General features: G+C 26.2%; 1 protein-coding gene across 1 annotated transcript; it reads right to left on the reverse strand.

Moving 5' to 3' along the window:
* Positions 1-246: 246 nt before the first annotated feature.
* Positions 247-15,189, reverse strand: LOC129984302 (coronin-6-like). Its single transcript, XM_056094160.1, has 11 exons — positions 15,067-15,189; positions 14,115-14,312; positions 13,763-14,015; positions 11,768-11,943; positions 11,238-11,354; positions 10,958-11,062; positions 10,325-10,470; positions 8,547-8,607; positions 7,890-7,991; positions 4,812-4,931; positions 247-4,212 (listed from the first exon to the last, which is right to left on the reverse strand). The coding sequence occupies exons 2-11, from the start codon at positions 14,310-14,312 to the stop codon at positions 4,036-4,038; spliced, it is 1,455 nt and encodes a 484-aa protein (XP_055950135.1). The 5' UTR covers positions 15,067-15,189; the 3' UTR covers positions 247-4,035.
* Positions 15,190-15,366: the final 177 nt, after the last annotated feature.

Here is a 15,366-nt window from a genome sequence, read left to right on the forward strand (position 1 = left end):
ACTAAAAGAAAGTTTGGAAGCAATAATGTTACCAAATTTTGCGAAATTGAACATTTAAATCACTTGAAATATCATTGATGAATATCATAAGGAGCAGAAGCAGTATCCATATTTTAAAGAAAAATATTATATATATTTTTTTACATTGTTGATTTAAAAATAGGAAATCTAAGATTCAGCAATTACCAATTAGCTTTCGAAAGTTTATTTTTTCAATTTTTAATATAATGAAAGTGTAACTGAAAATCATATTAAGAGTAATTTATTTCTTTTTGTCATAAAATGATTTGAACAGGACAATTTTTAGCATATAAAATAATGCATTAAAATAAGGATATTACACTAGATAGTTTTTGTCATGTATCAATATTAGCTTGCTTACAATATACAAACACACATGTAATATGTTCACATCACTCATAAAATGTGTACAAATAAATTGATATACATGCAACTGCAAGAAAAATGCCAGAAAGCTAAAGATAACTTCCAAGGATAGAATATTTTTACAACGAAAATAATAAATGAAAAATTCAATACTTGCAATTACAGAATACACAGCATACCATGCTTTTAGAAAGTCTTCAAAACATAGCCTATTCTTATAATTAGGTCAAACCCAGACTTAAAGTTGGAAACAATATGCACTGGTTTTAAAGATTTTTCATTTGATGATTAGCATTTACATAAAATCGGTCATCAAGCAAAGAAAACGAAAAAACATTTATTAATAGCATATATATAAAATTTAAAACTGAAAAATATCGATGAATTAAAATAAGCTAACACAGCAGCTTTTCAGAAGTATGCAATTCAGAATACCAGATAAAGCAAATCAATAATTAAAGCAAAACAGACCTTTCATTCTGAACTTGCTGATAAAGCGAAGCTCTTTATTTGAATAAGGCTACATTGATTATAACATTTAATTTCTTTCAACAAGAAACTGGCCTATTTCTTCAGTTTTTGGAGTTTGAGCAAGTGAGTATTTGAAATTTTCTAAAAGGACAACTTTGTTAAATACTTTTAAAAAATACAACAAAAATTTTAATATTGAAAATTGGGAGTAATATTTAAATTATAAAAAAATGCATATGATAATCAGCATTTAATCATCATATAAGCCAAATTAATTCCCTTATATGATGATAAACCCTAAAATTCTTATTTAAGCAAAGATTAGATTAATTAAAAATTCACATAGTTTCTGCATAAAATTTATCATGCGAAGATGATACATCAGCAACACTTAAAATCTCTTGATTAAATTTTAAATGGATGCATGATTTATATAAGTAATAATATCAATTAATAAGAACAAATATTGTAGTAAATTCTTAATGATGTATTTCTGTGATGTATAAGAAAAGAGACAAGCAAGACACGATTGACAAAAGGTATTGGTAACAATATCACAGAAAATAAATATTACAATGAAAATGTCATAACATTTGTACCATAAGTGAACATAAAGACAAAAGACTTTACAACACTATAAAAGTAACAAGCAGACTTCTAATACCAGCCCTTTTGGGTCATATGCTTCCTCTATACAAGTGATACAAATAAAAGACTAGCACTGGTGTGAAAAGCAAATGTCTTTTTTGTTTAAATTTCTTAATGATCAGTTCTTGCCTTCAAATGTTTGAAATAAGAACAGATGAAAAGAATATTACAATGAAATGTTGAGATTCGAAAACTCTCGAACACATTATTAGACTGTAGAGGAGAGAAAATTGCTATAACTCTGTATTCAGCAATATAAAAATGCTATTTATTCTATTCATATCATGTAACAAAAGACATCCTTTTACCTTTCCTTATTGTTTCTTGTTTAATATTTAACAAGAATCTTGAAATAAGACTGGAATGCATAGCTCTTAGAATAAGACAAAAGTTGGAAACATAACAATGTTACTTTAAAGTATGAATCGAAATCAGCAACATGAAATACATTTTTAAAGAAAATATAAGGCAAAAATGTTAAAACAGAAGCATAAGTCATAACGTTAATCAGAGAAGATTAATAATGTGTAAACTCAGCAATGCAATACAGTTTCAGGTACATAGCATTCAAATATAACATTAACAAACTTAAAATGACAAAATATACCAGAAGTAATTATAAAAACAAGCAAATAACCAGTACATATCTTTTAAATCAAAGAAACAGAACCATTTTACAAAAGTTTCAAATAAATCTTATTATTTTATACAGAAAACACATATTATAAATAATAATAAATCAAAATTAATACATGATTAAAGGAAAGTAATAAGAACAAAATACATTTTCAATGTACAATAATCTATATTATGCAAAGACATAAAAGATTAATACCACAAACAGGTTACAATGCCAAATAATATTAAAAAGCAATAATGTATTATCAAAATCATAAAAAAATGAATAAAATTTAAAATGAAAAAGGTATATATCTGATATCCAAACAAATACAGAAATAGGATGTATGGTAAATCATAGAGAATCATATAAAAGTTACATTTACAGTCCAACACTGGATTAAAATATTTTAAAATGATTTATTCTGCACATAACAAAATTGCCATATATATTTCTATACTAGAGAAAAATAATGAAATAATTAACTACTTAACATCTCTTGGCAACCAACAAAAATATAAATTTGAGATATTCATAATAAAACAAATTATAAAGCATACAAATATCTTGATAAATCTTAATATCAAAATATATAAGCTACATAAAGTTTATAACAAAAATTGGAAACTGGAATGCACATTATTAAGAATGAACAAATTGTAAAATCAGCACATAATAAAAACAGTTCAAATTAAGCCCCAATTTTAGCATAGCATATTTCCAACAAAATGGAAAAGTTAACATCAGTGATAACTTATACCAGTTTAATAAAATTAATTATGATCAATTCTATTTTCAGAGAACTTCTAGAATTTCATTTAAAAGATGAATTCTCAAATTAAGATGCAAAAATCTTGATTCTTTAAACTTTGTGTTCCTAAGTTATATAATCCTTTTCCATTAACAATAACAATTAAATTAAATACTCTAAACCTCACTACATTTGTAAAAATAATATTTATATAATAATTGATTTCTTGATATATTAATCTTAAACTAATTTTATTACCAAGTGAAATAAACTCTTATTGCAGAGGTCAAAATAAGTTGTTTCATTAGACAATTCTCTTCAATGTATATACAATTTCATAAACATTGGTTGCAAAAATTTATTTTTATCATTAAAAAAAACAGGTCTATCAAACAGAATCCAATAAACATTACATAAGGTGAATTTAATATTTAATAAATCAGAGAAAAAGAAAAAAATTCACAGAATCTATTGAATGTAATATCTACAAACAAAATATGAATTGCAATTTTTGGCCCCTCCCCACACAATAAACAAGACAATAATATATTACTAAAAGCTAGCATAAGAATTTATACAAAAATCAGATTTATTAGAATCGAAACAGATAAATCCTAAACTGAAATAAATTTATCTATTAATAAATAATTAAGTTGCAAACAATTTCAAATGCTCCATAAAAAGTATCTTAGTAATATCTTCTCAAAATATCATAAGAAACTTCTGCAATAAGTCAGTCCCTCCTATTGCTTAAGAAGTATGAGCATATAGTGCAGATTACTAAGAATTTCTGCTTTTTATTTTGGTTTCTTAAATTATAAATTTCTCAAGAATATTTGCACACAGAAAATAAATTCAATTATCTTATTTAAAAATACCCAACAAACAACAGTTTGAGGTACATTAGTCAGAAGGAATGTTTAAAATTCTTTTCCAAAATCAATTAATGAATATTATGTAGAAATATACAATACTTACAATACTACTAATAAAAAAAGGATTTAATCTTAATACATATTAATGATAATCACTTTTAAAATGGGATGTTAAATATATCAAATAAGCCACAGGAATGAAAAAATATCAATCCTGAAAGAAAAGCAAATGAACTGTAATATATAAACACACTAAAAAAATGGAATGACATTATATAATGGAATCACACTTCGTCAGGCATTAAATGTTTCTCTCCATGATTATTGGTTTGAGCCTTTTTTAGAAAGTTCATTTGCCCAGATCTGCTCTCTAACTTCTTTTCGAGGTCAAAGATCCGAAGTTCATGCTTTTGAATAGTTGATTTCAATTTCTTCACCTCTTCTAAAAGCTCATCAAGTTTCTAGAAAAATCAAATAGATTGTTTTATAAATTAAGAAATAATACCAACTCACATTTATTGCATTTAAATATCAAGTATGATGCAGAGTGAGTATTTATAAACATTTGTTCTACAGCTCTTTTATATATTTATCATTATGATTTATTTTGTTTTCAACTTGGTTAACAAAATTATTGCGCAATTATAGTTTAGAAACATTATACGTTGGCTAATAATAACATAACTGTACTAGTAGAAAACTGAACTATTATACAATTTAAAAAAAAAACTGACAAAATGTTCTTTGGTAATTTTGTTTCAATATATGGCAATTTCATCCATTTGTGAAATATACTCATGCAGTCTCAAATGAATTCTTGAAAATTTGAAATATAATTAAGTTATATAACTAAAGATTTGTTTGAAAAAAAAAATTCTCCTTACATTAAAAATTCATGAAATCTTCACTAAATATCATTTTGATGTTAATACATTATACATCCGATTTTATCAAACAAAATCAAACATGGCTATGAAAAATTACACAATATTTATATAAAAACTATGAGACGTTTAATAAGAATGTGTATATACTGAAAGTTTTAACTCTAGGTACTTACAGAACTTGGAGCAGCAGTTGTTGGGTTATTTTTCTTAGGCATATTATCAAGAAGATTGGATTTTGTAATAGGCTTCAAATCTTGTTTTTTTGAAGGCACATACCCTTCCTTCAAAGACATCTATGAAAAACATAATTAAAAGTTTATATTAAAAACATTTCCATTGAAAACTATTTTAGCTTATTTCTGAAAGCAAGCAAATACTATGCTTTTATCAGCATAAATGGCCAGAATTTATTACAATGGATTGCAAAAATACACCTATTATTTTAGTATGATAAAACTAAAACTAAATAACATACACTAGAAGATAAATCTACAAATTTCAAGCAATGCTACTTTTGACACAACGTGGTATGCTTTAAACAATGTGTTCAAGCAGATTTTGAAGCTATTTCCCTCTACTCTTCTTTTAATCATTAGATATGAGACAACTTGTATGTTCCAAAATATGAGCAAGCAGCAAGATTTCATACTAAAACAATCGGTATACTTTCTATTGAATTCATATAAGTTACTCTACCTGTATAGTCAGTCATGCAAAAAATAAGCACACTAATACAAGGACTTTGTTGATTTTCAATAATGTGCCAAAAGAATTGATTCATCAACATTGTATTAATGAATCATTGCTTGTAAAACATTATGTCTTATGATGAATTCAGCCACAATAAATTTTGATTCAATATGGTCCCAAGCCATTTTCCTTTCAGCAATGAATAATCAAAATATATGAATGGCAGTTTTGCCACTCATATTTCTTTGAGTATTCATTGCTATTCTTACTTGCTTGGAACTTCAATTCATCACTGCTTTTCAGTAATCCTACATTTTAATAATGGAAGTAGGAATGATTAGACAATGTCCGACGGTAACATTTGAGCATTTATTTTTGATGTCCTTGCTGATTGCTGTTTGTAAAATAATTTAACACCTTGAAAAATCGGCAAAGGAATATCAATAGTAGTCTATTAAGGTCTACTTAAGAATGCCAGATATTTTGCACTTTTTTTTTTTTTTTTTACTTCTTTGATGTTTTTTCTTTTGTTTTTATTTTATGCTTTGTTTCATACTTTATTTTCACCTTAAATTATACCAGCATGCAACATGTCTGCCTCAATATCTCTATTTTTGAATAGCTGGATTTATTTTTCAAGTTCAGTAACTAATAATCAACTAGCTTAGACTATCAAGATCTGGCAATTATTTCATTAATACTTTGTAATTTACACATCTAATCAAGATTCTTTTGTTTGGCACTGGTAGGACAAGTTCAGATAATTTTACCTATAGATACTTTTTACAGAACACCAATGTGGTTTATCAAATGGCACAGTGTTAAAGCAGCAACCCAACATGAAGGGTTTTATTTTTTCATCTTTGATTAAGAAATATGTATAATAAATTGAAAACATTTCCAAACTTTAAAAAATAAGCTCTTAAAATTAATCTTTCAAATATTAAGATTTTCCCAATAGTTAAGTGTTTTATCATGCAAAAATTAACAGCCATTTTTCCCAAATTAGAAAAGGATGCAAAGTATTTAGTCACAAATAACTTTATATCTTGAGCTGTAAAACTGAAAATTAATGCATTATAAATTGTAATGCAAGAAGCAGTACAATTCTTAATCATAAGTAAGAGCAAAAACAAAATACAAATTTAATTTGAGTTAACATTATCATATCTAAATATAATTTTATAAAATGATGTTAATAATGCATTATAATATTTGTTAAGTTCATACAACATTAACATTGAGGAATGACCGATTTATTTTATGCATTATACAGCAATGTTCAAGTCATTTCTCCCCATTAGTCAATGGATGCATTGCCATCAATAAATATAAAATTATCACTGGCAGAAGCCCAAAAAGAGAGAAAGATGAAATAATACAGCAAAACAACAATGTGACAGTAGATATAATTCCTATTTCAAGTATAGAAAGTAGAATTTGGCCACTGACCAAGATGTGATACTAGTCTTTTTTCTGGATGATAACTGCTACAAACTTTGTCACATTACTTGCTGCTTACTTTAAGGAAATTGCTCTCTTTAATGCAGAGAATACTTGGCCAATTTAGCCTCAGTATGATGGTGATATAGATAAACACATTATAAATGGGTACTCTTATGAATTGTTACAAGTGAGAGAATTATATCTTTGGCACAATAGCCTTATCAGTTGAAACCTTTTTTCAAGATATAGGGGTCTCTATGATCATAAGGAACTGATTTATTAACTGATCAGGTGATCTGTATAAATTCATTGTTTTTCCCTTTTAGAACATGTTTATAAGTTATCAGTTATTTTCAGCTGAAATTCAATCAAAATAATCTCTTAATTTGCCCATGCTAAACTTCATTTGTTTGAAATGTTACAAATACTAGAATATAACACTGCTGGTGATTCTGAATTATTCAGAAGCATTAGTTATTAGTCACCTTCCTTCCAATAACAAGGTTCAACACAAAATAATCTAAATTATACACCTTTTCCTTCTTTAATTAAATGTACTTTCAAATTGTTTAAATGCAATGGTCAATGTTCACTGCCTACATGTTCTGGATAATAAACCAATTTCTATGCCATTATGTGACCACAATATATCAATTTTTTATATTTTCATTCAATAAGCTGTTATATGATATAAGCACTGATTATTGATAGACATTTTTAGCTTTTCACCAACAAAGCACAATAAAAATAATTGAATTTTCATCATTCAACCTTTAATTTAATTTTAATTAATTAACCATCATTTAACCTATTTTCCAGTTTAGCTAAAAAGCAAGTTATGCAATTATCTTCACGTTTTTTTTAAAAAAAAAACCCCATGCATGAATATTCTTGAGATCTCAAAATGTTGACTACAGATCAAAATGTATTAAGTCATGAGTCACTTACCTTAAAAAATACTTTCTAAGAGCCTAAAGTTAATTTATCAAAATAACTGGCTACAAAGCTTTCATGAATAATAATAATAAAAAATTCAAATAATAATAATAAGTGTTTTAAGAAGCAACATAGAAATATTACTGGAAGAGCAATTAGATAAATATAGAACTCCTTACCAGAATTGGATCAGCATCTTTTCCTTCGACCCATTCATCAGCTGATAAAGCAGGAGTATCAGCAAGAGTGTCTGGATACAAATCATCTTGGAAGAGATCGGACTGGAAAAAAAGAATAAGTAAAGATATATTCAAAATGATGTAATATGAAAATATGTTTAGTTTATTAAGAGATTAAAGCATTTTATAAATGCATTTGAACACACATATTATATATATTTATAAATTGTTATACTGGCATTATACTTTGCACATAAAAGGAAATTTAACATTTCATAGAAAATATTTATAAAGCCTCATTAAAGCTACTTTGCAAAATTGCAGATTGAAAGCTTCTAGTTTATTTCTTTTATTTATATTTCATACAGTTGCCTACAGTAAAAAAAATTGATTTACTAATCATATTTTAGAAATAAATTAATGTAACCAACACATTAAAATATTATTGATTTTTAAAAAATAACTTTCTTAATATTCAAATAAAACTAAACAAAAGTTTAATTTCTAAAGTATTCTTTTTTAAAAAGTAGCCCCCCAAAAATATCTTAAAACAGCCCTCCCTGTCCTTCAATTTTTTTGTAGAAAAAGCAGATAGGAAAATATACATTATTATTAAACTGTAGATCTGTAAAACATATGTGGATGACAAATACTCACTTTTCTTGGCACAGTGAAAGCTATAACTTCACACAATCCACGGGAATGCAGCTTATAAAATCTAAGGTGACAATAGTTAATGAAAAAAATTAGTACCTGCATAATATTTTGAATAGTGTATTTTTAAAAAATATATAAAGTTTTAGAAGACCATAATAAATTATTCAAGATTATTAAGATAGATTTTCTGGACTTTTAATAATTCATTTGCATACTATGTAACTTTACTGTCATTAATAATAGAATATTTTTGTTCTCGGTTTATTAATTCCACTTAAAGCTTACAGTCATGTCTGAAATGTCAAAACTGTATAAAATATATGAGAAATTTTAAGTTTTAATCAGCATTATCTTTAGCAGAACTGGAAGTTGCAATTTAAGGAAATCTATGAAACAATCTTTTCTGAAAAAAATGTTTCATGAATACTATTTAATAGAAGTGATGAATCTTCAATAATAATAATAATGATAACAAAAGAGTGAGATGTCTGTTGGTAATAAAAAGGACAATTATTAGGACCAAATTCAGAATAAATATAGTTTGAAGCACAATTCGGTGATTTGTCTCAATATTTTCAGTAAAGATCAAAATCTCAATTTTTACATCATTTGAAAATTCAAAAAAATCCGATGAAAACTAGCTGGATTGTTATTCTCCAACATCCCAATTCAGATAATTTTTTTAATATAGTTAAAAACAATACTTTTAATTTAAACCATTAAGATGCTACTGATTTTTTTTCTCATATTGAGAAGTTTTTTCACAAAGCATTGATTGATCACTTTCTTTAAAGTCTCAAAGCAATTGAGATTTTAACTTCAGATGTAAACAATGATAAAAAAAAAAAGTTTTACAGCTCTTCTAAATATGGCTGTTCTGGTCAATTATATAATTTAATTTAACCTATAAAATAATCCCATTGTTAGTTCAAAATTTTGCTTATTGATGTACACTGTATTTTTTTAAAAACTAAATTCATCATCATTAATTATCAGATCATTAAGACATTTGTATTTAAAGCTGTAATTAACTGGGAAAAATTACACAACCAAATCAATATAACCTTAAAAGAATTTTGCAATAGCGTGTGAAAGATAGAATATTCCTCAAAAAATCATATTCTTCAATTATATAAAAAGACATTTGTCACAGTTCACATCTTTATTTCTTTTTAAAGTAAAGATCTATATTTTATAATTTTATCAAAATTTAATTTTTTATAAAGGAGTATTTTTTATATTAGAACAAAAAGATATTATTAATATAATTTTTCCATGTTCACAGTAAACAAACTTTTAGAGATATTTTTACACAGTTAATATATAAAAAACATCAAAAAATTATACATAATTCCCAATAAGATCAAATACTAATCATTATTGAACAGTATTGTGTATATAGCACTGGCTGGATAGGAATAATTTACTGTCTGATGTAGAAAAAATTAAAGAAAGTGAAAGTTATGCATTTAATTACTTTGAAAATTCTTTAAAAATGAGAAATGTACTTCTCACATTTTTATTGGTATAAAAAATGCTAAATTTTTCAAATCAAAATGTATATTTCATTTATCTATTTTTATAATGCTTAGTATAATCCACAAGTAGCTTAAGTTATTATCAGAGATTCTTTATAACACAATGAATTCAGATTGTTATGAAACAAATACAAAGAAATAGCAAGATTATCTACAACTATTTAATGCATGCTACTTGTATATTTATAAATAAATACACAGAACTGTCTACTAAATGTGTTCACAAAATTAAATACTTACCTTGCAATTTCACAATTTCTTACATCACATCCTCTTTTTGGCATCATACCCATTCCTCTCTGAGGCTCACTAGATTGATAAGTACTAATGTAGTGAATATATGGAGCTTCATCTGTTATTTCAAAATAACGTATATTACTGTCACCCTAGAAACAAATTATTAGACCATTTAAAAGCAGAAAACACATTATAAAACAATTTTTACTTAGGAAATCAAATTCTTTAATATTTGAACATAATACAATATCTTTAGCATACTTATTAAATTCAATTTAAAATACATAACCATAAAAAAATTACTGTCCTTTTCAAACAAATAATTATGGTTCTGTAAGCTTTAGTAGAGGTGATTAGACTAATGTACACAAAATTAAAAAAAATTGAAATTCTATCATTGTCTATTGAATACAGTTTGAGAAACAAAATATAAATTGCTTTTTCATTGATTTTTGAAATTATTTTAAAGGAAAATTGTATTTTTCTGCAATTCTTATTTCAGCAAAAACTGTAATAATAGTACTGTTTCTTCATGAAAATAAATATTAAAAGCGAAAGAAATAGAGAAAATAGGTTAAATATGATTCAAAATGCATCAACAAGGGTCTAGTTTTCTTGTAAAAGAAAATGATTTACCTTGGCACATAAATAAAGGAGGTTTACATCTGGATCATAAAAGGGGAAGAGTACACCATTTGTTGTATCTAAAGTTTCTAGGATGATAGGATCAGAAATAGCACTCTAGAATAAAAATAATAATATTCAAAATTGCCCATAAAAGAAAAAAAATAGCATTAATTTTGAAAACTATAGCTATAACCAATAATGCTTTGTTTTATATAAACTTAATATCTCAAATTCAAATAAATTCTTTCCAAAATATGGATTTAATAATAACGAATTGATTTCTACTTGCCTCTTTTCTCAAAGCATATTGTCTTTCGCTCATTCTAGAAAATCCTACAGTTAATAAATGACCATTTCTTAAATAGATAGCTTTTTGTGGCTTAGCTCCATCATGACCATTTGCTTCCTAAGAATATCAAAATTAAATTTTTTAAAAATATTCCATTTAAGTGCATTAAAAAATTACAATATTCAGAAAAATAATTAAAAGTTTTAAGGAAAAAAAGATTGCACACAAAATTTTAATAGTTATAACGATATCTCTCATTCAGAACAAGCTCTTTAATCAGTGAAAGACAAGGGAAATATAAAAAAAAAAGTATCAATAACAAGATAAAGAAATTATGATAAAAAAAAAGACTTGGGGTGGGTTTATTTAATCATAAAAATGATTTAAAATTTCTTTTGAAAATATAGAAATAAAAATGATCTAATACACTGACCCTTTCATAGTTTTATACATTCATCATTAATAATTACACATTAAAACTTATAATAACATTAGAAGAAGTAAAAGAATATACAAATATTATTACTTACAACTTTGAGTTTACCAGTACGTGGATCAAACACTCTGATTTTTTTATCTTTACAAGTAGTCACGAGACGACTACCATTCCAGTTCCAACAACAATGGAATATCAAATCTGGATGGTCCATTTGAGCAATCGTTTCCCCAGTACCAACATTCCAAATTCTGACTTTACAGTCAGCTCCTACAAATAATGATTAAAAATACATACAATTTTAAAGTAAAAATTGAAGTTATAAAAATTGATTTAAATCTAGACTTAGTGTTAGAGTTTTGACTCCCTCCGGTGGAGAAAAGGGGAAATTCTGTTCCCCTAACCAGATGTACTCGAGACGCCGACCTGGCGACATGTACATACTCTCTCTCCCGTCTTTTGTGTTGTGATGTGTTTGTGTGGTAGCTTAGAAATGTCCGTGTCCATATATGTGTGAAAATAAACCTATGAAAGTTCAACTCCTGCTTCGTCATTTATGGAATTGTCATGCACTGACTGAACACTTAGCAAAAACTTTTCTTGAGTGAAACATCTCAAGAGTTCAAGAGAGAGAAGGAGAAATTTGAAATATAAAGCATGCATATGAGCAGAAAATAAAAGGTATTAAATACAATTGATGTCAATGCAATTGCGGTCAATGTTATCACTTGCTTTATATTATCAAAATCCAAAAGTCCTGAACCAATGTCTAAAAATGCACAAGTCGATCCCCCCAATTCATTTAATATTATTTATTGGTTTATGTTATCCAAACTGATAGGTTCCAGAATGATCACATTAAGCTGCATCCACTGCAATACAAGAGAAATATATATATATTGCTTAAACTGTTACTTATTTAATAAAAACTCTTAATTTTTTTTCTCAGTTTTCTCAAATATTATGTTTGTTATCACTATATAACATTGCAAAAGCAAATAAGCAAGAATGTAGAATACAATATCTTATTCTGATCTATAATAATCCAGCACTTGAAATAATACATTAATTTGAAATACTTTTGCTTTTTACTTACAAAATAAAATACCTACATTTAAGATAAAACACGAATAAATTAATTATAATTTTTGCCCAACAGTAAAATATTAGATAATTAATAATCTAAATATATGAAACAGGTTAACTTCAACTGCATCTACTGCAGGTAAGAATTATAACTAAGCTAATACTGCATCCCACATTTAACAAATCTGACACATAATCCACATTTAGCAAATTTGAAAATATCAAGCTTACTAGCACACACTACAAATTTATAATTGACTTTATATAGGAATCTGAGCAAAAACCTACCTAGAACAATTTCACATTACTAATTTATATTTCAGCTTCTAATATTTGTTTAGAAATTATAGCAACTTTCAACAAAAGAAGATTAGAATAAGTAAATTTTTAACCTTAATTCAATAGCAAACATTTATTTAACTGAGAACTACACTGATTATATTTCTGCAAAGGAGTGATAAATTCAGATAATGCACAAATTCACAAATGGCCAGCTTTTTTAAATGAATTTTTAGTTAAATACCATTCAGTATTTAATTAAAACCAAGATTTCCATAAAAATTAATGTTGGTGCTTTTTTAACAGGATAGCTGTTGAGGCTAAGTTATATCCAAATTATTTTACATGTTGCTCCAAGTTCACCAAGAAATATAATTTTGCACAAAATATATCATTTTTAACCCAATTTCAATATATAAGATTACTACACTTAGTACACATTTCAATTATTATAGAACTACTTTATTATTATAAAAATTGAATTTTAACCACAACAAGGAACTTTTAAAATTTATTTAATATTTTTTTGCAAAATAAAAAGACGTCTGATAAATATACATTATTTTTATAGAAATTAATTATGCACATAAATATTTTTTTAAATACATGACTAATATCAGCTATCCCATTTCAATCAAAATGTATCCAAAATTACAATAATCTAATTTAATTTTTTTGTTTGAAGATTCACATCTTACAAATAACAATGCCTCAAAAATATTACCTGCACTCAGGAGAATATTATTAGCAGACGGATGCCATACTACTACTCCACATCGCCTTTGATGACCAAATAATTCAACTGCAGGTTCAGTAAGGGATCGAGTCAAACCTCCTTCAGGAATGCACCAGACACGTACAATGCCATCCTCACTAGCACTTGCTATGACATTATCATTAAATGGACACCAAGCTATATCCAAAACAGCACCTTTATGTCCACTGACTAGAGGATAATTCACATCTATACGTCCAGTCTAAAAAAAAAGTTTTTTTTTTGCACATTAAATTAAATAAATCAAGTAAAAGAATTATGAAGTCACACAAAAGTATTCTAGAATTCAGTTATCACTTACTTTCTGTAATGGAATAACAAGAAAGGCACCACCTCCAGCAGCTTCTATAACAATAGCTAAAAATTTTGGATTCACTGCACAGAAATTAGAATCCCATGAACTCTTTGTGATTTTGATGTTATCATAACAATTATCCCTTTTCGAAGGTTGAGCAAAAACGTGCCGAAATCTACTATTTCTTACAATTCGGAATGACATCTAAAAAAGAAAAGAAAAAAAAATGTAAATGGACAATGCATTAAATAATTTCTAAGAATTTTAAATGATTGAAAAAGAAATTAAGTCATTTCCTTAATCGCTTTTGCAAAATGCATATAATAATTGACATTTTCCTTTGCTCAAAATACTCAAAAAATGAATATAATACATAAAATAACGCCTCTATGTAAAACGATATTCATAAAATGAGAAAAAAAAATAATACCAGTTGATAAAAATAATATAGCAAACATTTTTTGACATTTTGAAGTAAGAAACACCAGATTTAAATTTAAATTATTAAATATTTTTTAGCATACACGCATAAATAAAGAAACAATCTATGCACCTAGTTAAAATTGCTTATTTCATTTTTCGTTAACTTACTTCAAAGTGTCGATGATAAATATATCTTATAGTACGAAATATGTGCCAGATATAATCATTAACATGCACTACAATATGCGAACAATCCCTTTCTTCTCATATCTTATTTCTGAACTCTGAATCAATTCAAACAATGTTTTAAAGCAGAATAAGTATTTTTAAAAAATAAAAATGTAAATAAATTTTTAAATAAAAACCGACACTGAGCATAATTTATACACAGATAACTTTCAAAGCACACGTTTGACAGCAATGTAATTGAGAGTTCGTAATGTCAATGCACTTGAGTAATGACAGATATAATTAAACTATTTAGAAAGAAACAAAATTCAACTTAACATGCATTAAATAGTCTGTAATGACTTACTTTTAAATCTAATTAACTTGGTTAAACAACAATACGACAGTCTTAATCCATCAATTAAAGTGGAATGTAATGCATAGTAAACAACTTACAGCCGACAGACAGCCCACACCTATACAATGAGCTTACGATGACGATTCAATGCGAACAAAGAACTATAAAATAAGTCACACTATATTATTCAATATTAAAACCAAAATAATTTATAAAAGCAAAAGGTGCAAACGTTGGAATGTTACTTTTTTAAAGCACAAAATATTTTATTGAAATTTAGAAGCTTGCATCATGGGATGTTTGTTAAAA

The sequence above is a fragment of the Argiope bruennichi genome, chromosome 9 (genome assembly GCF_947563725.1).
Source record: "Argiope bruennichi chromosome 9, qqArgBrue1.1, whole genome shotgun sequence".
NCBI lineage: Eukaryota > Metazoa > Arthropoda > Arachnida > Araneae > Araneidae > Argiope > Argiope bruennichi.

What these genes read in the sequence shown, in the direction of transcription:
- LOC129984302 (XM_056094160.1), bottom strand. Translation starts at nt 14,312, where the DNA reads ATGTCATTCCGAATTGTAAGAAATAGTAGATTTCGGCACGTTTTTGCT. An exon ending in GTACTGGTAAACTCAAAGTT is followed by an intron (nt 11,355 to 11,767) that starts GTAAGTAATAAT and finishes TGATATTCTTAG; the next exon opens with GAAGCAAATGGTCATGATGG. An exon ending in AGAAATTGTGAAATTGCAAG is followed by an intron (nt 8,608 to 10,324) that starts GTAAGTATTTAA and finishes TTGTCACCTTAG; the next exon opens with ATTTTATAAGCTGCATTCCC.